The sequence below is a fragment of the Aedes aegypti genome, chromosome 3 (genome assembly GCF_002204515.2).
Source record: "Aedes aegypti strain LVP_AGWG chromosome 3, AaegL5.0 Primary Assembly, whole genome shotgun sequence".
Taxonomy (NCBI): Eukaryota; Metazoa; Arthropoda; class Insecta; order Diptera; family Culicidae; genus Aedes; species Aedes aegypti.
Genome location: NC_035109.1, coordinates 274,403,314 through 274,430,716, shown reverse-complemented (window position 1 = coordinate 274,430,716; position 27,403 = coordinate 274,403,314). Strand labels below are relative to the sequence as shown.

Genomic DNA, 27,403 nt, shown 5'->3' with positions numbered 1-27,403 from the left:
TTAGCCAGATCGTTCGTCGTAATCCGCCTCGTCCATGATGACGACTGCGTTGCCTTTATCCGCCTTGATATAGAACACTGGTTTATCCTTAAGTTCTTTCACGATCCTCGTCTCGTCCTTGTCTGCCTGCTTCGTTGTCCTGTTGTAATGGTCTTTGCTACGATGTTCCTCGTTGTGTTCTGGTCCTTTATTGGTACGGTTTGGATGATTGCTGTTTCCATGCCTACGATGATTTTCTCCACGTCAGACTTCGTAGTCACCGCATATCCTAACCCCTTATTGAGGTGTGTCAATTGCTCTACTGTTAGGCTTACCAGATGAAAATTTTGGAAAGGAGGACATTTCGTGTGACTGGCTTTGAAAAAGGAGGACATTTAAATATTTTGTTTTCAAAATCTTGAGATGCTCTGGCCACGTCCTCATTGCAGATTGACTTTGCACGGAAATTCGGGGCGTTAGTACTCTTGGGACTATAAAATTTCGAGGTAATAGGCGAGATGATAGGTGTGCTGGAGTTTTTAGTAACATACAAACACAATTCCATTTTTTTATATAGAAGATACACAGAAAAAAATCCGTTCTCGTTTCCGTGAACAGCAGACGTGAACTCGTCAACAAGCAAAAATACACCGTGAACTATATAATGTTTATGTGAACGTTGGTGGTAGTTCATGGCACGGTGTACTATATTAGCTGTGTTCAATGACTTTGATCGAACTTGCTCGGGGTTGGTTGTACTAGCTCGTATTTTTTGTCAACAAATAACTGTCAAAGCTACTTCGAGCAACTCCAAGCTGCTTTCTCAATGAACGCTCTTTTTACTCTTTTTACTAATTTACCGGAATTCCACGTGAAAAAAAAAATTCGCGCACTTAACAATCCGTATCGCTTTGGAATTTTGCTTTTTTTTCTCAATGTTTACGTTTTTAAACGTCAAAAACACGAGCTACTGCGAGCTGGTTGAACTAGCTCGGACTCTAGCTTCCAACCTGTTTCGAGCGACTCGGAGTTGGTTGGACTCGGCTCAATGAACACAAACCCGAGCGACTCGAAGTAGGTTGGAGTGGCTCAATGAACACCAAAAGCTGACTCGCAAGTGGTTGCAACCAAGTTCGAGCAGCTCGTTGAACACAGCTATTAATTTTTATGCCGTGGTTCATGGTGTATTTTTGACAGTTCACGTTTTCCAGAACACTTTTTTGAGCGTGTAGATAGATACATAGATTGTTGACTACACATGTGTTCAAAAAACCTGATGAATTCTCGTTAATCTTAATTCTAACAGCTTGAATCTTTAACAGAGTTTGAACAAATAAGGAAAGAAGTTATGTGAATTCATTTTAAAAGTTGTATTTGCTCACTTTGAAAGAAAGGAGGACATTTTCACGCCAAGGGAGGACGGGAGAACATATGATCAAAAAGGAGGACGCTCGTTTAACCTTGGTCAGGAATAATGGGAATCCTTCCGGATATCCCTGAGCCAATTTTAAATGCAGAAAATAGCACTTCGTCGTCAGCTTGTCCAGTTTTGCATAGTGGGTTTTAATCGATGCCGTAATGTACTCTTTCTCTGCTGTCCTCTTAATATGTTGTGGGATATGGGGGCCCATCTTAATCCTATGGCTAACGGGTGTTAGCTTTTCCTTCAGACATTTCTTCAGAAATGCCACGTCCTTTTGGGTGCTTACGATGGATCTCTTCAGATCGATGTGATACTGTGCTCCGTCCGCTTGGTAACCATGATGATAATAAATCTTCGAGCTGTTTTGAGAAAATAAGTAGATGAAAAAACCGAATATACCATTTAATTCCACTTTGACAGATACGCGTATTTCGACCTCAACTGTAAGGCCGTCTTCAGTGTCGTGTACTAGACTCGACTTGAAGAAAACCATCGTATGCACACATTATATAATATACAACTCGGTATAAACGTAATTCCCTACCCATTTTTATAAACTTAAAATAATGAGCTTTTAGGTATATTCCATCCCTCTTTTGTTGAAACTTTAAATGCTGAAAGGTACATCACGGGAACGATTAGTAGGTACCAAGTTGAACAGCCATGTATTGCCGTTGCCGTTGTCTCTGTTGAGTAGCGTCGAAGGTCCCTGTTTGCAAATTTCCAGACTCTCCGCCACATCCAGTTTTCAAGGAGAAGAAACATTTCTCAAAATTTTGATATTGGCCGTCGTAATTGTATGTCCTTCTGAAAAGATACCCAAGTAACCATGGAGCATTATATAATTGCTTGCATGCAAAATTGAAATGCACCTTTTCACCTGGTCCGGACGGTATTCCTTCAGCCGTATATTGTCGATGCATGAGTGCTTTGGCCGAGCCACTATGCCGGATTTTCATTCAATCTTTTGGTGATTCGACTTTACCCGCGATTTGGAAACAGTCATTCCTGGTTCCGGTACATAAAAAGGGCGAGAAACGGGATGTAATTAACTACAGGGGTATCACTAGCCTTTCGGCTGCATCGAAGTTATTCGAGATGATCGTGAGCGATGTTATATTGGCGCAAGCCAAAAGCTATATTTCCATTGATCAGCATGGCTTCATGCCTGGACGCTCAGTGACGACGAATCTGCTTGACTTTTCAACGACCTGCTTTGAACAATTGGAAGATGGTGCTCAAGACGACGTGATTTATACTGATCTTAAAGCAGCGTTCGATACAATTAACCACGACATTCTGCTGGCGAAAATTTCCAAACTAGGCGCGTCGAATCGACTATCATCATGGTTACTCTCCTATTTAACCGGAAGAACGCTGCGAGTCAAGGTCAATTCCTGTATGTCATCGAGCTTTACAAGTATGTCTGGAGTGCCGCATGGCAGTAACCTGGGTCCATTCCTGTTTCTTTTATTTTTCAACGACGTGATGCTGCTTCTAGAGCATGGTTGCAGGCTTGCATATGCTGACGATCTTAAGTTGTACTTTGTCGTACGCACAGTGAAAGACTGCGTACGTCTGCAAGCCTTGTTGGATATGTTTGTTGATTGGTGTAGACGGAACCGTATGACGCTGCGTGTACCCAAATGTATAGTTGTGTCGTTCTATCGAATAACTCGATTGATTATGCACAATTATGCTGTAAATGACGTCGTTCTTAAGAGAGCCGATAGTTTTTGCGATTTGGGAGTCTTGCTGGACCACAAGGTCACGCTTAATCTGCATCGATCCAATGTAATTGCGAAAGTTAACCGTCAGCTGGGATTTATAGCAAAAATCTCCCGGGATTTCACTGATTCGCATTATCTGAAAGCTCTTTATTGCTCACTCATACGAACTATTTTAGAGAGTGCTGCTGTAGTGTGGACTCCTCATCAACTATCGTGGAGCTTAAGATTAGAAAGCGTGCAACGGAAGTTTATCCGACTAGCACTGCGGAATCTTCCTTGGCGTGATCCGCTGAATCTGCCGCCATATTCGGATCGCTTTAGGCTGCTTGATTTGGATACGCTGGATTGTCGACGCAGAACGCAACAAGTTGCATTTAAAGCCAAACTCATGAACGGCGAAGTTGACTGCTCCAGATTGCTCTCGATGCTGTATTTCCGTGTCGCTCCATGGGTTCTGCGTGGCGGCGTCCTTCTGCAGCAAAGATTTCATCGTACTGCTTTTGGAAGTAACGAGCCTTTTACATCGATGATCCGTTTATTTTCTATGTTTGAAGATCTCTATGACTTCGATGGTTTGTCCAACCAATTCGTTTCGCGTGTGAGGAGCTCGGACTTAATATAGGATTTAGTTTCAATTCATGTAGACAAGTCAGATGTATAATATACAAATATACAAATATACTACACTAGACTGATGCAAATTTTGAAGTTTTTGCTCCCCTATGCTCAAACGAACTTTGGGAAGATGCTATTTACCATAATATAAATCGTTTAAGCATAGGGGAGCCAACATTTCAAAATTTGCATCACTCTAATACTACACCCATCAATCGCATTGAATTTTCTCGTACTTTCTATGAATCATGAACAAGTTGATTACGATTAACTCTAGCTTAGTTTATTTAGGAGCTGTGATCAACTTCAGGTTGCTCATGTTCCGCATATTGCCATCGCAAACCACAAAAATCTATCCAACAAATACATCGAACGTACGACGGAAAAGGAAGTTACACCGAAGACATTAGTACCTAAAGAGTAAAATCACTTACCATTTACGACTGCAAAATGCCCAGCTGTTGCAGGCAAAACTTGGCCGCCGTTGCCTTGGCTTCCTTCTTCGTGTTGTTGGCAATGGCCGGTTGGTACTCCAGCCCATTGACGATCACCTTGAACACGAAGTTCTTCGCATGGCCCGGACCGCTTTCGTGCACCAAATCATACCGTGGTGGCATCCATTTGCGCTTGCTACAGTACTCGCCCAGAATTGAAACCGGGTGTTTGCCATCGGTGTTAATTTTCACGCTCATAAACCTAGCTCGCCGACCGCTGTGCTGTTGCTGTATCTGGAACTGCACTTGACGCTGATGGTCCTCTGCACTTGCCACCAGGCCACGCTTGTCCAGTTTTACGTCCAGCAGAAGTGGTTCCAGTGAACCGTTCTTCTCCTTACCGAGACCTTCCCCGGGAACCCAACCCATCTTCTGTAACAGGTGCATTCCCATTCCACCGGTGACGGGTGCAGTCTGCTTCATTGAATCACGTTTGGCCCAAGGTTGGTATCCTTCGGCGAGCTCGCGAGGCGTTAAACATTGAACACCTGTTGATCCAAAGAACTGCCCGGGGGTAAATTTGGAGGATGCCCAGGCGGACATGTCCTTTTGAGTGTTGTACAGTAGTTTGATGGCCTCAGCGTCCGCAGGATTGTCTTGCAGTTTGCGCATGGCATTCAAGCGATTAGAGATGATGGTGGACACGTCCAGCTTGTTTGCTTCATGATTTGTGGGGAAGACAGTTGGTGTTTCTCCTGAAGGTCCTGGCGCGGGCATTATAGCCGGTAGTGCTGTATCACTCAATGGAGCAACAGGAACCGGAACCTGGACTGGAACGGGTACAATTGGAGGTGCGGACGACGGACCTGGTGGCGCCAGTTCCGGAGGGAGAACCTGCGGCCCAGGAGGCGGGTTGACCGGAGTGTAAGCTGGTTGCTGTTTCTCCGATGATGAAACGAATGAAGCTGATGTTGGTGGGAATTTTGACACTGGCTTTTCGGGCCGGACAACTGCTACAAGCGCGGCCGGTTTCGGTTCCACGGGCATCCAATCACTCTCCATCTTTTTGTGTTGCGCTCCCGAAGAAACTGGGAATTGTAACATGAGAGCCTTTGACTGCTCGGCAGTTTTCGGCTGCAATGGGACCGAGTTTTTTATGTTCATCACAATCGGACCAGGATCTTTAATCTGGAAAGGATGGTGGAATGCTTTCGATCCGCCTTCTGCATCGTGATCGCTGTCGTCAGATGACACACTGGACAGCTCGTTAAGATTCTCTTTGTCAGAAATCTTTTTACAGTATTCTGTCAGCTCTTCAATACTTTTGCCGCTGCTTTTCATCTTCATAATCAGCTTTTCTTTGGACTCTTTATCCAATCCCTGAGCTCCAGGTAGTGTTCCTTTCTTGAGCATCGATATAGCGTTTTTCCTAGCAATTTCTAATAATTTTTGCTTATCGAACTGCGGGGAACGAGATCTGGACTTCGATCTGTGCTTGTGCCTATCCCGATCCTCGCTTCTTCTGCTTTTGCGGTCTCTATAGTGGTCTTCCTCCTTATAACTAGCGTAGAATGAATTGTACTTCTTCTGATAAAAGTCATAATACCGGCCCTGCCGGTATGGTTCTTCATCTGACAAGGAAAGTTCCGATTCCGAACGTCTTTTTCTCATTTCCTTCGAATCGGACCGATCGTTCCGCCTGTCTCTGTCCCGCGTTCTTTCCCGTTCTTTCTCCTTTTCGCGTTCTCTTTCCTTTTCTCGGGAAGCCGCTTCCTTGAATACGGCACTGTCCTTCAGACTTTTGATTTGAATCTTATTTCTCGATTTGAGATCCTCTTTTTCTCGTTCCTTTTCCCGGTTTCGTTCCCTGTCTCGTTCCCTTTCCCGCTCCCGCTCGCGTTCTCGATCTCGTTCGCGTTCTCTGTCGTATGTCGTATCTTTATAAGAACGATCCTCCTTTTCCTGCTTGATCCGCGGGTGATAATCATCGCGTGAGCTGCAAATGAAATTTGAAATAAATTTTAGAATCACATTTTTCTAGCAAATAGCAAACATTCGACTTGCATGGTGGCCACAAAGAATTAATTTTGAATTTTCCTATTTTTACCCGCCTGTCTCTTCTTTTCCCCGACATCTTGTAGAACGCTTTTTACTTTGTGTATTTCTTCCACAGCATCGAAAGATACGTTTGTGCTTATTCTGCGCGGCGTGTGGGGTGAGACGAGTCGAATGAGGTGACAATTTTCGACTCATTTGATTAACATTAGTCGTCTTACGTCACTCGAGGTGAAAGCGACTCGTCTCGACTCACACGCCGCGCAGAATAAGCACAGTTATCATAGACACCCTCAGATTGCAGATCAAAGACTTACCTATGCCGGTGATGATGATGGTGGTGCTGCTGAAAATCCTTAGCGCCCCTAGACGGTTCCCTGCTGTCTCTCGAACTGTACCAGTCGTCTTTTGGTTCCTTCTTGACCACCACAGACGACATTTCCGTTTTTACTATCACTTTCTTGGTCTCTTTCGTTTCCTCCTGTGCTTTGTGTTTTTCCTTCGTCTTGGTTTTCTTCTGCTTTTCCTTCTCTTTGTCTTTATCCTTTTCCTTTTTGATCTTCTTTATTTTCCGCTTTATTTCGCCCTCCTCCTCAGTATCCGAAGCGGAAGAAGATTCCTTGTCGCTTCCGCCTTTTTTCTTCTTAGATTTTTTCTTATGTTTCTTTTTCTTTTTTTTCTTATCCTCGCCATCGTTCGAATCATCGTCTATTATTTCCGGTGGAGCCGCATTAAACACCTTGAACAGTTCCGTCAGTATCTCGTTGGAGGATTTCAGGGGCTCCACGGATTTGACTTCCTTTTCGGTATCATTCGATGAGTCCGGTGCAGGAGGAGCAGGAGCAGTTGATGCCGCAGCCGTTTTGGTTGTAGTCGTCGACGAAAATATGTTCGACAGATTCAAATCGATGGACAGCTTATCAACAGTTTCGGACTTACTTGAGTCTTCATAGCTGGTGGTTTTCTCTTGCTTGATTTTTATGTTCAGTGGAAACATTTCCGCCGTAGTTGTCGACGAACTTGTGGTCGTGGTGGAGGAAGATTTTTCTCCCTTAGAACTGTCGGTTCCATCCATCTGAAAGTAAACGCAGTTTGATTATATTGAACATACTCAAACACTATTGAAATTGTTACTTTTTAGCAGAAAATAAGACAATATTTGAGTATATTTTGATAAAATTTGTAAACTTTGCACGGCTTTTGCAGCATTTTCTTCTAGAACTTCACGGCTGTCAAAAGTTTGTCGCGAAGTTTGTTATGCTGTCAGTTCGGCCGCGGTCACAGCGTTTGGTGCCAGCTGTTTTGTGCCCAAAATGTGCAATGTGTGCACGGAAAAGTTCATCGCAGAGCTGCCAGATAATTTGATAGAAAATCTATATCTACTATGTTAGAAAATCTGTGTCCACAAAAATTGTTGAAAGAAAATCTGTGTTCCATACAAATCAAACCTGTGTCAGAATAAAAAAAAACTGTGTAATACAGATAAATCTGTACATGTGGCATCCCTGATGTTTATGGCTTGGTTGGGAGCTAGGACAGGACGTGACAGCTCAACTAAGACTGCCCCGTTGTTTTTCAGTCGATAACCTTGACGATACAAAAGCCAGTGTTACCAGTATCCTTTTTAAGCAAATCTTGTTAACAAATTAAAAAATCAGGGCTCATAATTTGATTGCTTCGCGCACGATTCATTCATCTAATGCAATAGAGGATACACGGGAAAAAATTCTGTGGTAAAAATGGCTATTTTAGTAGACTACTTACGGTACCACATTACTGGTACATTTGACAGAAATGATTTACAATAAACTGATTTCGACTACGGACATGGTAAAATCAAGCGCATTTCTGGGTTTGTTCACAAATTTCATAACTCCAAATAGCCATTTTTGATATCCACCCACCCCCTCGTAACGCATTTTGTATGAATATTTTTCAGATTTTGTATGAGCTGTAACATCATAAGCACACCCACCCACCCCCTATAGCGTTATGAAATTTGTGAATGAGCCCTATGCCCAGGGAAGCCAATGAAATTTCCATTACAAAAAGATCCTGGACTGACCGGGTATCGAACCCAGACACCTTCAGCGTGGCTTTGCTTTGTAGTCGCGGACTCTAACCACTCGGCTAAGGAAGGCCCCTTTCTCTTTCATTCTGCTGGAAATGTTATTCCTATAGGCCCACGGAGAAATATTTTTACCTAATTTTTGAGTTTACTTTACCCAAAATTAAGTATATCGATTATAGTTTCAACCCAAAATCTCTCGGTTTTCTCTTTCTCCCACACGAATGTTGTCAAAAATAGAGAGAGCTGCATTTACCCAATGGGGGTACTTTGGCCCAATAAGCCAAATTTGGGTAAATGCAACTTTTCTTATGTTTGGGTCGAAAGAACTCAATTTTGCGTTAAATCATCCCAAAATTAAATATATTTTTCTAATGGAATTAAAGCCAAACTACCTAGTGGGGACCTTGGAAAATTAGCCAAAATTGAGTTATTGGGCTCAACTACGGAATTGCGTTGAAACAACCCAAAATTGAGTTGAATTCCGTCTCCGTGCCTATTCACAAGACGTTTCAAGTCAGCTGATCGGGATGCACTTTGACAGTTTTTCTACACTCAAGATAAAGATCTCATTTGCTTCATGTGCCAACCTACATGGATTTTTGCAATGGGGTTTGCACATGGAGAGTATGTGCGAAGTCAATACACTATCGTCAAAGTTTTTTTTCATTGAAAGCATGATTAACTCAAATGTAATCAATGGACCTAACACATACATTTCATGTTTCACTTTTATCGAAAACATTTAAGATACACATTATTTGAAGGGGTGATTTTCTCCATGGATCAGAGATATTCTGAAAAAATCACAAATAACTTCCAAACTTTTAAAAAGTTGGAAGTTGTTAGTGATTCCGATGAAATAATATATTAAATGTTATGGTACTGGGAAAGATAGCTGTACAGCCGATACAATCAGGTAGGCAATCGTAATCAGGTGATGATTGTCTACCTGGTTGTATCGTTTCATGTAGCGTTGTTGCTGGCTACCGTTGTTCCGGTACCACAACACTTTCTTCGATTCTGATCCTCTAAGTTCTCCATTTTACCTCATATACATTCTATTGCATCTAAGGACCCTCCAGGTAATCACAACTCCAGAGCGAAACTGCGAAAAACTTTCCCTAGCTGCCATTTTTGTTTACACAATGTGCTTTGGAACGGTATAAAGCTTGCACATACGTAAAATGTGACTCAAATGATATATAAGAGCCACACTACCCGGATAAAAACGTATCATTCAGTGAATGGAATAAACCATTAATATACAATATAACGTATTGGATACAATACAGCGTATTGTAATTGAATGTCGAAGCAATATTATTCATGTTTGGATATACAATTCAAAAACAATATAATATGTTGTAACAGAACATTGTATTGTTTTTAATTGGTTTTATACCTTACAATTTTGGTCAAATTCATATTTTCGCGTAAAACAACTGTTGCTTTTTTCTATGTAGCTTTGCTGAAAGAAATAAACAAAACAAGTTCAAAAAGCAAGAAATGTTGGGTGGAAAATATTCAAAAAGTCAAAATAAGTAGTTTTTTAGAAGTCACTTGACATTAGCTGACATGCAACCATGATACAGTTTGTTGAATTGTTTTTGTATTGTACAACAATACACGAATTGCTTATCAAGACAATACATGAACAATATATCATATTGTGTTTTCAAAATATTTGTATGAGAAAATATCTATATTTGTATTGTTACGATACTTAACCACCCATACATTATATTGCAAAAATCTCATATACCATACAGTGAACTGTTGAAAACAATATATTGTACTGTAATTGTATTGTCATTACACAAAATACTGTATTGTATTTCCAATATATTGAATGGTACTGTTTCAATACGTTATATTGTTTTTGTATTGTATTTTTTATCCGGGTAATATAAGGTATTCGTTAATGATATACTGCTTATATGATACAAATGGAAATAATGAAATAGCTAAATCGAACCAGGTATGTGCAACTGCACCTGTATTCCAGGGAGCTGATTTCTTGAGTGTATGGAGATGACAGTCCCGTGTTACCACCGGTCCTCCACCGATGTAAACAAATGCGGACCTCACAGACAACCAGAATGTACATATAACGAAATCACCTTTTGCGTTATGCGATGCTTATATGTGCAAAGATTCCGTAAAATATGTCGTCAAAAAGCCTTAGGGTTTATTAACAAATTTCATAACGCCAAAAATTGCCATTTTTGACACCCACCCACCCCCTCGTAATGCTTGTTGTATGAATAGTTTACAAATTTTGTATGAGCCGTAACATCACGAGGACACCCACCACCCCTTTCAGTGTTATGAAATTTGTGAATGGGCCCTTATGCGTAAAAAAGTGGAGGCGATATATGTGCATATTTTGTATGATGAAAATTGACATACAATGCGAGTGTACAGATTTTATAACGAATTGATATGTCATCTTATACGACTTAGTTTATGATAACAAAGTTCATTTGACAGCTGCTACGGATTGATTCGGCTTCCTTTGCACGATTATACTGAACGAAACAAAATGCACTGATAAACTCAGAAAATAGCGTTCTGTGCGAGGGAAATTCATCAATCAAACGATTTCATTCACCATGTTGTGCGGGTGGGATGTAATTCGCACAAGTAAACGACTTTTTATGTAAATTGTTATGCGACTTCTGGTTGTGTGGGCTGTCACATGAAAAGGTCTATTTTTTCTAAGCATAGCTAAGCTTCGACCCATGCGAAATGGCAGTTAGTGTGAAAATTCACAGCAAAATGAAAGAGAGGCAGATAGAAAATAGTCATTGATGCATAAACATTAGTAATTCTTTGACTTTTTTTTATTTCTGAGTGTACATACCATAAGGTTCATTCACAAACTTCATAACGCTGAAAGGGGTGGGTGGATGTACTCGTGATGTTACAGTTTTTATAAAATGTGTAGAACATTCATACACAAAGGGTTACGAGGGGGTGGGTGGGCGTCAAAAAATGTTATTTTTGGCCTTACGAAATATGTGAATGAACCCATACATCGTCAATCAAATCTGTGTGATTTATTCAAAAGGGCGAAACTAACAAATATAAACAAATTCGGTTAAGACCTGTAGATGCATCGGTTCGCAATGTAGTTTCTAAAAAACCTACGCAATTTTAAATTTGTCTGATTTCATTATGAATAAATCGTTAAAAACAAATGGCCGTAATTGAATTTTGAACAGAATTTACCGAGGGTGCTATTTCGCCCATTTCCCCTCATCAAAACAAGCAGTGGCAAAAGGGCTCATTTAAAATTTCAATTGATTTGTCATGTTAATGCTGATTTCAGACATGCACTATTGGATAATTTTCATCATACATCAATTTATCATAGCTAAGACTCATACAATGAACTTTCCTGCGCACAGGATCCCCGAAAACTACGATTTCAACTCCAAAATTGAAGATTTATTTGGATGATGTCTCATCACAAAGTCACTGCATTGATTATAATCTCCAAAATAAGTTCGGTTCAAGACAAGAAAAGATCGAACGCAGAATACCATAAGGAGCACTTGCATTGACCCCAAGCTGGCGGCAACATTCGTGACAACATCAATCTATCCTTTCGCCGGGGACGCCACCCAATAGAAATTCGGGACTATCGTCTTGGGGGGTTACACTGCAAACCTGGATCGACGTACAGCTGTTGCGAAAGGGTCAATGCGGGTGTGGGTGGGAGGAATTGAATCGGTTCAATCTGCTGGTTCACCGATATGAACAAAATCGACGTCTTCACTAGCAGTCAGTCTTAGCTATTCGGTTGACTTACCTATGGCCACCCGTAGGGTAGAATCCAGGCTTCTCGTGTTCCTGGCTGATAAATGAGCTAATGTGATAGCATCAAAGGCGTTGCATGCATAGCAATATTTTATCACTTGGAGCACTTTTTATAAGAAAAAACATCAAAAACAACTTTGTGCAAATCAAGACCAACAATTGAAAAGGCCTCAAGTCCAAAATGTAAACAAATCGGGTTTCTGCTGATTTAAGTGTATGAGAGCCTATTCTTACTGTAACATACAATAGTCATGCAAAAATATGCATGAAAGTTGAAAAAATATCATTTTTCTAAAAGGCCCCATCTCATTTCCCGATAATTAGAATATTAATCGTAAATGCGGCCTTTTCCCAAAAAGGCTCCATTTCTATATTTACTTGAAACCGAGTTGAGGCCTATTAAACAAACATCAAAATTGCAACTAAAATTACGAAAAAATGTTTGAAATTTACTTAGCAGATACAAGTTATACTTCAGCCGCTCCGCTCCCTGTATTATTTTACACAGCGATAGTTTCAACAGCGAACATAATCAAATTTTCTGTCGGGTTCCTGTGAAGTAATGTATTTTGTATCATACTACCTAATAATACCTGTGTCAGCATGTCTGTACTTCACGACTTATTAATAACAACACGATTTCGTTACAATTGCATGAAACATAACGTTCAATTGAAATATTACTTCAATTGAACAAATATTTCCATATAATTGCTCGACGACACTCTCGCTTAGCACATCCATTATGTTTATCGATGACGATGATTGAATAAATCACATATTTAATCGACCGCACGAATCTCCTCTTGCTGCAGAGATCCCATGTACCTTGCTTTACCACGTACCTAAACTCTTCTACACTTCAATTATCGTATTTTATCATCAATTTTGAATGATTTTCAAAAGGCCACATCTGAAGATGATGAAAAAACAAGCCACAACTAGAAGGCCTCAACACATTTTAGAGTAAACAAAGGCGTCAACTCACAGGCCTCATCAGCGTCGGCCGGCGTCTATGGGCACAAATGAAAAGGGCTGCACAGCTTTTGGTGAAATAAAAGCCTCATTTTCTTTGACTCGTTTTTTTAGCAGGATTTTTTGCTAAAATGATAGTAATGAATATTCATAGCTATAAATCAGTTTATCCATCGACTTTCTGGACGATAAAATAACATAAAAAGCTTAAATTCATAATATAAATTTGATTTATTGTTTGACAAAACGAGATTGCATTTTTCTCATTGTTTACTTTTTGGAGATGAGGCCTTTTGAATTGTTAGTCTTGAAATAGGCGTAATTAGAACTGTGAATGACAGAATGGCACAGCAAACAGGCGAAATTACCAGCTGATTTTCCAATTGGACTCGATAGACGGGCGAAATAGAATTCCTAATTTGACAGAAGACGAATAGGCCTATTCACAAGACGTTTCAAATCAGCTGATCGGGAAGCTCTTTGACAGTTCTTCTATGAAAATGACAGGCCCGTGTTAGCACCGGTTCTCCACCGATGTAAACAAATGCATGGACGGACCTGTCACATGAAAAAGCCTATAGACTCAGGGGCGTAATCAAAAATGATGTTCAAAAAAGGACGCAACCTTTTTTTATATTAGGTGTTGCAAAATCGAAATCAATAATTGTAATTATCGATGTATTGATGGAGCATCTTATATCGATTATGGCTAAAGGAAATACGGGTCGAAAATTGTTTTTAAAAGTTATAGAGAATTGAATCTGTGACGAACCACCTTTGAGTTCGGACGCGCTTTCATAGCGCTCTTATAAATATTTTACAACTAGACTTCTGACCCCGGGCCCGCGCGCGTACCGGTCAGTCCGTATTTCAATTGTATATATTTATTTTCTACTTTTGACAACATAGCTCTGCGCGCTTCTCGTGCTTTGCCAGTAATTGCAATTAAACTTTTTTTTTACCCTCGACGCGAGCGTAGCGAAGTAACTTTTTTTACCCCCGTGTGTGTAGTGTGGTCATATATCAAACATGCCTTGCGGAGTGAAGTCTTGCAGCGTCAACGACGACCACCTTCTATGGAGGTGTACTTATTGCGACAAAAAATACCACGCTGCCTGTATTGGAGTCCAAAGACATCGGGAGCACATTATTACCGCGTTTATGGTACCAATGTGTGCCGACTGCCAGGACATCCTTATGAAGGAGGCCGACGTGCGGAAGCTGCTTCATCAACAAGAAAAACTTCTTGAAGCAGTGCGCTCACAAAACGACACAAATCAGCGTATTGCTGCTGACCTAAGTAAATTCAGCTTAGTGTCAGTATTATTTGAAAGCATTGAGCACCTGCTCAATCAAGTAAACGAATCGTTGGCTTTGTCCAACAAAAACAACGAAAGCATACGCAATGCACTCGACCAGCACATGGTGTCGTGTGACTCACGCGTGACTTCAGCAATCACCGACATCAACATATCGAATACAAAAATGTCACAAAAAATTAAAAACTTTTTTGACGATTCTGCATTGGCTATTGAAAAGGCAGTCAATTCGGCAGCAGAAGTAGCAGTAAATGCAATCACGCCAACGAAGCCTCCAACCACTCCTGACCCACTTCCAATAATAATTGACGAGGTCAGAAATGAATTGGCCTCATTAGCCAAATCAGCTGCATTTGCAGCAATAGCAGAAGCATCAACGACGACGGAACATAAACATGCAGAAATCTTATTCTTATCGAAGGAAATATTGGAGGAAGTTAAGTCTGTCTCATCTGCTGTCGAAACTATCGAGAGCTGTGTAGTGAATGAGCTGAATAAGTTGTTAAAATTCATTGAGCGTGTACAATTTGGTAGCCGAAAGTTTACAGGAGTGTCAGAAAAGCTCTTCGAAAGGAATGAAATGAATGATGACGATGAGGGACTGTGGTTGTGTGTGTTAACATATCGTTCTGCATACGAATGATGCCTGCGAACGGCATGAGGGAATGGTAGATGGAATGAAAGAGAATCCAAATGATAGGTGCGAGAAAGAGAAAGAGTTGATCGGGATGGCTTGCGGTCGAGAGTTGGACTAGACATTCAGTCATAAAAGTAATTTTGAGAGTAGTGGTCATTCAGTGCTTTTGCGCGGGATAAAATTTAACTCTTAGCTTCGAACGCGTAGGGTTGATTGCAGTTCGGTTACTACAAGCAGCACTGGAAAAAACTCATCGCAAGCCGACAAAACATTAGCCGAAGAGTTAGCCGAAGACATTCTTTCATCGGTCATCCATAAATCCAACACCAAAACCCATAAACCAAGTCGGGCTCATCAACAAATTCAACATCAGCAGAAACCACAGCCGTCACCCAATAAACATGCAAATAATGTCATCAAAGAACTTTTCGCTAAACGTCGAGCAAAAATGTCCAGAATACGATCCGTCCAAACGACTGAATCTCAACCACCAAATAGTGGTTGGCGATTTATAAACAACGGGAAAAAACGACTTTGGCTCCAAGACTGGTCTAAGTATGATGCCACATACTCAAATAAAATTGCTGAAAGAGGATCAACACAGAATAAACATGAACGGGATTCCAACCTCAACAAGAAAAGCAACAACAACCAAATCAAACCATCAGACAAGCAGCTTCTAGCAACTGCTAAAGTGCAATTCGCGGGTCCGCCACCTAACACCGACCACCCAATCGCTGCTCTCACGGTTCCGAAATTAATCAATTTCAGAAAGGGTGAAACCATAAACCCCTACCGCGTTGAAAAGCAAACACAACCACAGAACAACACACAATTGCCAACAGTGCCAACAACAAATACTGCACCATCATCAACGTTAACTGAATCACCTGGCTGGTCACTCGATCCCTTGCGACCACCCATCGTCACCTTAACACAACAATCAGCTGAGGGTGATGGCCGCTTCCTAAAAGCAAGACTGCGTGATCCCAACATCATGAAGATCGTCCGACTGTTTCTGGCATACATGAAGGACCAGCCTGCGAATATCTGCATTGATGGCAACACACCAACCAGCATTAGGATGGTCCTCGCGTCGGAAGGATTGCCAACGGATCCCGATCATCTTCTTCGAATTTTTTCTGACGTTCATCAGGAATATGGAGTTGGCCCAGCTGAAGCAGCAGCGGATCTGGAGGCGTATCGTCGGTACCTATCGAGCGAACGTACTAACCGACTTCAACAATTGCGGGAGAATTCGCACAAATTCTTCTCTCAAAATTTCAATCGCATGAAAAGCCCAGCAAAAATGAAGGAAATTTATAAAAACATTTTAAGCTCATCCTTTTCGGTTATTCTGGCAACTGAAACAAGCTGGGATGAAAGCGTAAAAAGCGAAGAAGTCTTTGGAAGCGGCTTCAACGTATTCAGAGGCGACCGGAATTTTTCAGAGTCCGGAAGAAAATCAGGTGGGGGAGTACTCGTTGCTCTTTCAACTGATTTTAATTCTGAAGTAATCAACACACAACATTTTAAAGAATTCGAACATGTCTGGGTAAAGTCACACATAGCAGGTGAAACACACTTGTTTGCCTCAGTGTATTTTCCACCTGACCATGCGCATAAAGGCACGTATGAAAATTTCTTACAATGTGCCGAACAAATTTTATCACAACTCCCCCCAGAGGTTAAAGTTCACATCTATGGTGATTTTAACCAACGCAATGCTGATTTCATTCGGGACTCTGAAAACGAAAGTATTTTACTTCCAGTCGTTGGGGACAATGAAACATTGCAGTTTATTTTCAATAAAACCGCAAATTTAGGACTAAATCAAATTAATAATATTAAAAACAGACAAAACTGTTATTTGGATTTCTTATTGACAAACATTTACGAAGATTTCTGTGTAACTGAGTCATTGAATCCATTATGGAAAAATGAAGCGTTTCACACAGCAATCGAATATTCCCTATTCATCCATAAAAATGCAAGACCCAACGACTATGAATACGAGGAAGCCTTTGAATACAAATCAGCAGACTATGAAAAAATTAAATGTAGATTAAATAGTGTTAATTGGCAAGAAATAATCAGAAATGAAGGAAGTGTCGAAACTGCTGCATACATATTCAATGAAATCGTACTAGAAATCATAAAACAAGAAATTCCTTCCAAAAAAATACGACGAAACCTCAGTACAAAAAATCCAATATGGTATAACAACCACATAAAAAATCTGAAAAATCGGAAGCAAAAGGCACACAAAATTTATAAGAAACACCAGAAAGATGAAAACTTAGCAAAATATTTGGACATTTGCACTCAATTGAATCTTGCCATCAGTGATGCTTTTGAAGAATATAATTCAAAAACTGAACTTGAAATAAAGTCATGTCCAAAGAACTTCTTCAATTACGTAAAAACAAAACTAAAATCTGACAATTTTCCATCTGTTATGCACCTTGATGAAAATGTGGGCGACAAATCAGAAAAAATTTGCAATCTATATGCAAATTTTTTCCAAGAAATCTATACTACATTTTCGGAAGAAGACCGCGATCGCAATTATTTTGCGTTTTACCCGGAATTTTCTAGAGATATTGGTGTGAATCAAATCAATGTGCGGGAAATTTCAGACGCTCTAATGAATTTGGACGCTTCAAAAGGTCCCGGCCCTGACACGATTCCACCAATATTTATGAAAAATTTAGCAAAAGAACTTACAGCGCCATTGTTTTGGCTTTTTAATAAATCCCTTGAATCCGGAATCTTCCCAAAAATATGGAAAAGCTCCTTTTTAGTGCCTATCTTTAAATCTGGCCGAAAATCTGACATACGTAATTATCGTGGTATAGCCATTATCTCTTGTATTCCAAAACTTTTCGAGTCAATCGTCAACGAAAAACTATTTCTTCAAATCAAAAATAGAATTACTGACACACAACATGGCTTCTTTAAAGGTCGCTCGACCTCAACAAATTTACTTCAATTTGTTGACTATTCATTGAATGCAATGGACAATGGAAACCACGTAGAAGCTCTTTATACGGACTTTAGCAAGGCATTTGATCGCATAGACATACCAATGCTACTTTTCAAACTAAAAAAAAATGGAATCGAGCCAAGACTGCTGAAATGGCTTGAATCGTATTTAACTGACCGCCAACAAATAATAAAAATCAAAGGAAACAAATCAAAACCAATTCAAGTCACTTCGGGTGTCCCTCAAGGCTCTCATTTGGGACCTCTTCTTTTTATTATGTATGTAAACGACATTTCCTTCATTTTTAATAAACTCAAAGTGTTAATATATGCTGATGACATGAAGCTCTACCTGGAAATAAGAAATGAAGAAGACATCAATGTATTCCGCAATGAAATAGAAATATTCTACATATGGTGCAAAAAAAGCCTATTAGAACTGAATGTAAAAAAATGCAACCTAATATCATTTAGCAGAAAAAGAACAACACCGCGAATTTCAATTTCATTAGGAAATCAAAATGTAGAAAAATGTGAAAGAGTAAGGGACTTAGGAGTAATCTTAGACTCTAAGCTTTCTTTCGTAGACCACTACAATACAATAATTCACAAGGCTAATAACATGCTAGGGTTCATAAAACGCTTCTGCTACAACTTTCATGACCCATACACAATTAAAACTCTATATATTGCATATGTAAGATCAATCATGGAATACTGCAGCATTGTATGGTCTCCTTTCTCAATGACACACGAAGAAAGATTAGAATCTGTACAAAAACAATTTCTACTATATGCTCTTCGTAAATTAGGTTGGACATCATTTCCACTTCCACCCTACAAAGCACGCTGCATGCTTATTGACATACAAACGTTGAAAGAGCGGCGTGAAATCGCAAGAGTTTCATTTGTAAATTATATCGTTTCGCAACGTATTGATTCTACAGAAATCTTATCAAAATTAAATTTCTACGCTCCTTCTAGGCAACTACGAAATCGTAACTTATTCTTGACAAATCATCATCGAACAAATTATGCCAAAAACGGGCCCCTAAATCAAATGATGGCCATTTACAATCAACATTGCGAAACTATTGACTTTACCATGTCTCGGCAAAATCTAAAAACATACTTCAAATCCACTAGAAATCGCAACACATAAAATAAAACAAAATGAAATTAACATTACTTACACTACAGTTTTTTTTTTCAATATTTTTTTATAAATTTCATAATTTTAGTATTAAGAAATAAAACAAAATATGTGTATGTAAAAATGTACTAGTCTACGTCGATTATCAATTGAAAAAAATTCAATCGTTGATTTCTCGTTTTGGCTTCGTTGTCAATTTCGCCCATTTGAAAAAAGTTCACAGAAATTATATTTCTATTTCTGAATGTTCTTATAACGTTCTTAACAGGTCAAGTCATTGTGTTACCCTAATGAAAAATGGCAGCTTGTGCCCAAAATGTTGACGGATTGCTATGAGTGACAGCACAACAAACCAACTGACAGCACATCTTTGTTTTGCATTTTCCTTCGCTGCGGGTTTGTGATTGTTGTGGGCGAGGAAAATGATAACAGAGAGAACGGTGGGCCTTTGTCAGACGACAGATCCTTGAGCTTGAGTGAGGCGCGGTGCAAAGGTGGAAGAGCTAGAAAAATCGAATTTTCCCCAGTGGCAGTGCATAGTTTTCTTCGAGTTGGTGTTAAATCTATCAAATCAATATATTTCTGCTTTGTCGAAGGGATTTAAAAGTGGAAAATCATTATTCGAGAAGAATATAGTGATAGTGATAGTGTTGGGAACATTATTAACAAGTGCGAATTTGATTAGAACTACTATTTCAAGGTGAGTAAGATGGCAATATGTTTCCACTTTAGGTTGCTTTGGAATTTGTTGCTACGGTTTAGATTTAAGCGTTAGTTTTATAAGGTGAACATATAAAGTTATCTGAATAAGGCTTTGATGCAAAAAATATCTGGAATAATATAAAAAATACCTTCGCCTATAGATAGGTATATGTAAAAGACTTCCATAAAAAGATCGATCGATTTTCGTTTCATTTCTGATTTAACAGAGCAAAAGAAATGCTCATCCTTCTTTAGGTTTCTAGTATCTTACTTTGTTTTATAATAGCAATTTACAGTATACTATACCATAGAGAATCAACATAAAGTTATACTAAGTTGACCAGGCAAGTATCTCAATTCCAATTTGATTGTAATTCCACAAAGGATATTGAGAACAAAGCTCTCATGATGAATATTCAAAGTACATATTTCTCCTAGAGTTCTTTGATACAAAACTGGTAGCAGATTTTTAGAAAATTGGTCTCTAAAAAAATGCAAGTCTTTAAAAAGCCTCTATTTTGACGAAAGAGACCTTCCATCCAAAATAAAGGCTTTTTATAGGATGAAGTTATTTTTTAAATAAACGGTATCTAAAGTTCCTCTTTTCCTTCTTTTTGAGTGATTTCTGGTTTGAATTACCACAGATGCAGGGCTGGTCTATTTTTAAAGGCTTCATCCCTTTTTTATACAAGTCTTCTTCTTCTTCTTTTTGGCGTTACGTCCCCACTGGGACAGAGCCTGCTTCTCAGCTTAGTGTTCTTATGAGCACTTCCACAGTTATTAACTGAAAGCTTACTATGCCAATGACCATTTTTGCATGTGTATATCGTGTGGCAGGTACGAAGATACTCTATGCCTTGGGAAGTCGAGAAAATTTCCAACCCGAAAAGATCCTCGACCGGTGGGATTCGAACCCACGACCCTCAGCTTGGTCTTGCTGAATAGCTGCTCGTTTAATGCTACGGCTATCTGGGCCCCTTATACAAGCCTAGGTTGTTCTAAGATTTCGTCTCAGATTCCTCGAGAAAAAGCTTCAAGAATTCTGGTAGTGATTTCCTTAGAAATCTCTTCCAGCTTAATTTCAGAGATTCGTTCAAAGACATTCCTGTACTGGTTCCTCCACCAATTCTCTAACAATTTTTTCCAACGGTGTTTCAAGGGATGCTTACAGGTATTCCTTCAGAATTTGCTCAATAGAATCCTTGAATATTCGTGGAAATATATTAAATTCTCTTCCAAGATTGTTTCAATAAATTCGACCTGGTAATTCTCTTGAAGTTCCTCCAGAAATTTGTCCAGTATTTCATTCAAGGATTACTCTTGCAGTTCTTCCAAACATTTTTTCGAGTTATTTACCAGGTAAATTTATCACGGATTCTTTGAAAGTTTATTTTAGTTTGTGGTATGCATAGCATAGCATAGCATAGCATAGACTGACTGTACATGTCAATGGTTGCTACTCCGTGATTGATCGGAACTGGTAATAATTGCACTGCGATCCAAATGAATAAGGGATGGGAGTTTCCGCTTACTCTCGGAGTGCAATTTTAGCAGCTCTAATATTGTTGATCAATAACGGCGCCGGCCAAGTCCTTACAGTCAGTTGGGATGGGGAAGGAATGTTAGGGTGTAATGATTGTTGCTTCTAGAGACCGAGAATACCTCTGCATCTCCACAATCACCACGGGAAGGGTGTTTATTAGTGGAGAAGGAAAAGATCTGGGAGTCACCTTTGGTCGGTGATGCGATCCATGGATAAGGAGAAAAAATACGGTTTGTACTTAAAGCTAGTTTTTAGTTTTGTCTCAAAAAGTTTTTGGTAGAAGATTTGAAATAAACGTCAACATCTGTAATGTCGAACCATTCAAAAGAAGTTTTTATTAATGGCGAAAAAAAAAATATATGCATATGTTTTAAATTATATGAAACAGGAATAATGCCGACACTTGTAGTGAAGAACCATACATAGTTTGTTCGAAAATTACATAAAAGTTTTACTGAACATTTATGCCTCAAGAAGAAAAGTTTTTGGTAGAAGTTTCAAAATAAACGTCGACATTCATAATGCCGAACAATTCAAAAAATATTTTAAGTAATGTCAAAAAGTTTCTATGTTTATTAGAATTGTATAAAACAGGCATAATGCCGACACCTGTAGTGACGAACCATACAAAGTTTGATTGAATATTACAAAAAAAAAACGTTTACAGGAAAAAATGTGTTATCATAAGCATGAAACGAGCTCACCAGTTGGTAATCCAACCTCGACTGAACACTCGCACTCACACAGCGTGCCGCACTCACACGCGAACCGAAAACCAAACTCCCGGCGTCCTGAAAACGAAGCGTCTTGTTTGGGCTTTCCAAAACACTGCCCAGCAAAACCCGCGAACCGGAAACCGAACTCCCGACGTCCCGAAAACGAAACGTCTTGCTTGGGCTTTCCAAAACACTGCCCAACAAAACCCACAAACCGAAAACCAAACTCCCGGCGTCCCGAAAACGAAGCGTCTTGTTTTGGGCTTTCCAAAACACTGCCCAGCAAAACCCGCGAACCGGAAACCGAACTCCCGACGTCCCGAAAACGAAACGTCTTGCTTGGGCTTTCCAAAACACTGCCCAACAAAACCCACAAACCGAAAACCAAACTCCCGGCGTCCCGAAAACGAAGCGTCTTGTTTTGGGCTTTCCAAAACACTGCCCAGCAAAACCCGCGAACCGGAAACCGAACTCCCGACGTCCCGAAAACGAAACGTCTTGCTTGGGCTTTCCAAAACACTGCCCAACAAAACCCACAAACCGAAAACCAAACTCCCGGCGTCCCGAAAACGAAGCGTCTTGTTTGGGCTTTCCAAAACACTGCCCAGCAAAACCCGCGAACCGGAAACCGAACTCCCGACGTCCCGAAAACGAAACGTCTTGCTTGGGCTTTCCAAAACACTGCCCAACAAAACCCACAAACCGAAAACCAAACTCCCGGCGTCCCGAAAACGAAGCGTCTTGTTTTGGGCTTTCCAAAACACTGCCCAGCAAAACTCGCGTAACGAAAACCAAACTCCCGGCGTCCCGAAAACGAATCGTCTTGTTTGGGCTTTCCAAAACACTGCCCAGCAAAACCCGCGTAACGAAAACCAAACTCCCGGCGTCCCGAAAACGAAGCGTCTTGCTTGAGCTTTCCAAAACACTGCCCAGCAAAACCCGCGTAACGAAAACCAAACTCCCGGCGACCCGAAAACGAAGCGTCTTGCTTGAGCTTTCCAAAACACTGCCCAGCAAAACCCGCGTAACGAAAACCAAACTCCCGGCGACCCGAAAACGAAGCGTCTTGTTTTGGGCTTTCCAAAACACTGCCCAGCAAAACTCGCGTAACGAAAACCAAACTCCCGGCGTCCCGAAAACGAATCGTCTTGTTTGGGCTTTCCAAAACACTCGTTTATTTTAGTTTGTGGTATGAAATACTACAAACTTAAATAGATAAATACTACAATAATAATTAAAGTGATTCCACTCTCTCACAAAAAAATCGGAGATTTCGTCCAATAATTTTCAAGATATTCCTGCAGGACTCGATAGATTATTTTTTCAATTATCTTAGCAATTTGTCAAGGAAACTCTCCAAGATTTCAGGAGTTATTTCAGAGAACCTCGTGGGAGTTAATCAAAGGTTCTTTGAAACTTAATCAAGTTCAATCATATGTTACTTGAGAACTATTAAACCTCCCGTTTTTGTTTTCATAAGCTCCTATATTTTCTGGAAAGAAATCCTTGACATCTTTTTTGAAGGATCCCCTAGAAAAAAATGTCTATTTAAGACTTCCTTGGAAAATTTTTTAAAGAATTTCTTAAGGAATCTTTGGATCTTAGAAAAAATCATGGAGGTATCTAAAACGAAACTCTTGGAAGAGATTCCTTTGAGAAGAACTATTGAAGAAATATTTGAAGTAATATCTGAAGGAAGCTGTAAAGGAATAACTGAATCAATTTTTTGAAAAAAAATATTGAAAAAAACATACTGTAATACCCGAAATGTCACGAGAAATAAAAAAATGTCTTAAAAAGTTTTCTTACATATACTGTATAAGACTCTACAATTTGGTGGCCCCGGAACCGCTCAGCTCCAGAAGGGAACCAGCAAAAGCCCCAGACTACTGGTCTTAGCCACGGCAGCCTAATGGGGTGGGTACCTAAAACCTCTTTTGGTTCCGAGTCTCAGGGCGTTTTTGGCGTGGGGAGGATTCGGATGTTCGGAGAGTGTGTGGAATACCTATCAATTGGATTTACCTTGTATTCGAGCTTTTGAGGACGATAGTATTGGGCCACGGATGTGGTAATGGACGTCGAGGAGCTGGAGATCGATACTGCAGAAGGGATGCGACGGGTTGTTATTGCGGGCCGCCGACTGATGTGGCGAGATGAGTGCGGCCCTGGGCCCTTGATGATGCGAACTGCCGATGGGAGCGGCCCTGCGTGCTGCCGCGATGTGCTGGCTGGTGTAGCGGGTAGATTTTGGTCGCTGGTGGTGATGGTGGACCAACCCGGAATGGTGCTTCTTTCGGGGCTGCCTGTCCGGTGTGACGGGGAGGGAAACCAGCTGGTGTTGGGCGGCGTGGCGGTCAGAGCAAAACAGCTCTTTGATTTTGTTCGGGTGCGTAGCGGCTCCGATCTTACAGGCTTCCAGGATCTACCAAAGATGCCAGCCGATGGGAATTCGGCCCTTCGAAGCACTGTGGACCTACAACTGGGCGGTATTTGTCGAGGTCTACACGACCACGATTGCTATCCGGTCCGGTGACAGTAATTTCCGGGGATCGAAAAGGTGCTTTTGGAGATGCCACGCGGTGGCGAAAAAAACTTTTCCAACGTTTTGCACAAGCCACTTAATACTTCGAGCTCTAAACCACAACTAATCATCAACCACTGTCGACGCTTTCGCACCTTCCCTTCGGTTTTTCTGTTTCCGCGGTCATCTCAGCCAACTTCACGCGCTCCAATTACTAGGCCATTCATCCCGAACGCAATTTTCACAGTCGACATACAATTTTAAATCCACCGTTGACTGCTTAACAATTTCAACTCCCTAATTCCACACAAAAAAAAAACTAGCAAAAACATTGCAATGGTACCCGCCGGTAACATATCCCCCCTCTGGTCGGGTAAAGTGAAGCGTTTACACTAAACATAATAACATTTGTAGTCGGCAACCTACGAGTATATCACTTTTTGGATATTCAGTAGAATTATCATTTAAATTATAACACCAAAAAAAAAACAAAGCAAAACACCATTCTCTCGAAATCAGTGGGCAACAATGTAACTGCATCATCATTAGAAACTAACTATATCGGAACAAAACATGCATTATTCTCTCCTCCAAATCACGAGTAGATTATATTTACTATATTGGTCAAAATCGCCAACCATCATCCAATCAAAACAATAGCACAAAATAAATTGGGGCTTGTTCGGAGAAGCTCCCAAACAAAATGAACAATACGCGACACTCATCTTTCCACGCAATACGCACTACGCCGACCGGGCCAGAGAACCAACGAATGCGCGCCGCGCCGGATAATCACATGTCGAGCGGACGACGGTGCCGAATAAACTAAATTGATAGCTCTTCCACTACTGTGGGCCTATCCTATCCATCGGAAAAAAACTTTCTTGCCAACACCAATCCGTTGCGAGACCATGGACACTTTCGTGTTTTTCGTCTTTGTCCTGTGGATTGTTTGGACCAAATTCGCCCCACCGGGGCATTCACCAATACTTTGAAAACATTCAATTCAAATTGGACTTTCGTGCAGTTTCACGAATTGTGATTCAGGTTACTGACCTTTAGAATCTACATACGCTTTGACGCAGCAAATGATCAGTTTGCCGGTAATCCTTGATTGGTAAGGATCGAAGTGCGGTCGCGCGAGAGTAAGTTTTCGGACGTCTCCGTAAGTTTACTTTGATGTTATTAAATGGAATTAATTTACTCAGTGATGCCTACAGACTCAGCGAGTCTCGTTCTTACTCCGCGGAAAGTAGAACAGACTAAAACGCTTATTTCAGGCCGAAGGTGAGATTCCAATGAAAAGGTCAACTTCAAGGGGTCATTAAAAGGTCAAATTTCAATTCAATATTTACAGCTCTACCATTCAGAGACTGGGGTCGTTACAGTTGCCCGAAGAATTGGAAGCGATTTAAGCCGACTTCAGTAAGCACGCCGGCCAAACACCGATGCTCTTTCCTCCCTGATCAACGAGCTCGTATGATGACGACCCATGCTTGGCCACAATTTTGCAAGGTAGGAACTGTGGCCCTAATTTTGCATTGTAAAATTCGTTGGCATTTGAGATTTTCGTATTTTTTTTGTAAACGGTTGCCCCAACCGCAAATGGTTTAGCAGGCTGGCGAACTCTCAAATTATATGTGCGCGAAGCCTCTCTGTAGGCTTTCTCGAGATTTTTTCGGACTAAATTGAACATTTTTGGTGACTCTTCTTTAATGCGTGCTAGACGCGCCTCTAGAGACGTTTCGTCTTCATTTTCGTAGTTGCTGTGCTCGTTTCCGTCGAGAACTACTTCCTCTCCCCTCGCCACCCGAAACGGGGTAAAGCCAGCAGAGGAGTGAACTGTGGAATTAATTACCACCTCAACTTCCGACAGTCGCGTGTCCCATTCACGTTGGTTGTCTCGTGCGTATGAGCGAATAGACGTGTTTATCGCCCGATTTACTCGCTCTACAGGGTTGGCCTGAGAGTGGTGCCGGGACGATAGCCAGTGCTTGATCTTGAACCGATCAAGCATCGATTTAAACTCTTTCGAAGTGAAAGTTGTGGCATTATCGGATAATATTATCGCGGGAACCGAGTTCCGATGGAACCAATGACGCGTCAGTTCAAAGCAGAGCGTTTTCGCACTGATTTTAGAGAAGGGGTGCAGTTTAACCCATTTCGAGAATAGATCTAAGGTGACCAAGACATATTGGTTACCCGATTTAGAACGCGGCAACGGACCGATGAAATCGATAGCGATTATTTGCCACGGTCTCGCTGGAAGTCGCATATCACCCATCGGGGATGTCGTAGATGAATTGGGTGGCTTAATCATTTTACAAACCGTACACTTTTGAATGTAGGATCGAATTTGGCTAACCATTTTGGGCCAGTAGTAGTTTTGACGAACTTTAGCGAGTGTTTTGTCCGCGCCGACGTGCATGAAATCATCGTGACATGCCTTAAGTATCGCCGTTCGCGATTCAGGACTTGGAATAATTTTCCAATCGTATCGGTGATCGGAAAGATCGTGATTGAAGACGAATTTCTTAAGTTCATCTCCGTCAACTCGGAAATCGGGGTAATCGTCAGGTCTGTTCAAAACCGACAGTTTTAAATCACTGTACCAAGAAGATGAAGCACTGCTCGATATTGCCATTACGCTACGGGAAAGTGCATCGGGCACAACGTTGTCTTTTCCGCGGCGGTGTACAATCGTCATGTCGTACATTTGAAGT

The 27,403-nt window shown here is 40.7% G+C and overlaps 2 protein-coding genes across 3 annotated transcripts in view; one reads left to right on the top strand and one right to left on the bottom strand.

Moving 5' to 3' along the window:
- Positions 1-4,008: 4,008 nt before the first annotated feature.
- On the bottom strand, positions 4,009-7,501 carry LOC5565500 (protein SON). Its single transcript, XM_021849454.1, has 3 exons — positions 7,371-7,501; positions 6,554-7,311; positions 4,009-6,177 (listed from the first exon to the last, which is right to left on the bottom strand). Exons 2-3 carry the CDS (start codon positions 7,309-7,311, stop codon positions 4,185-4,187), a joined length of 2,751 nt encoding a protein of 916 aa, XP_021705146.1. The 5' UTR covers positions 7,371-7,501; the 3' UTR covers positions 4,009-4,184.
- A 12,138-nt stretch (positions 7,502-19,639) lies between these two features.
- The window catches only part of LOC5565492 (kinesin-like protein unc-104), a 129,939-nt gene continuing 122,175 nt past the window's right edge, over positions 19,640-27,403 (top strand). For both annotated transcript variants that reach the window (XM_021854081.1, XM_021854079.1), the window contains exon 1: positions 19,640-19,898. The gene's annotated coding sequence lies outside the window, so the exon portion shown is untranslated. The remainder of the gene's footprint in view (positions 19,899-27,403) is intronic.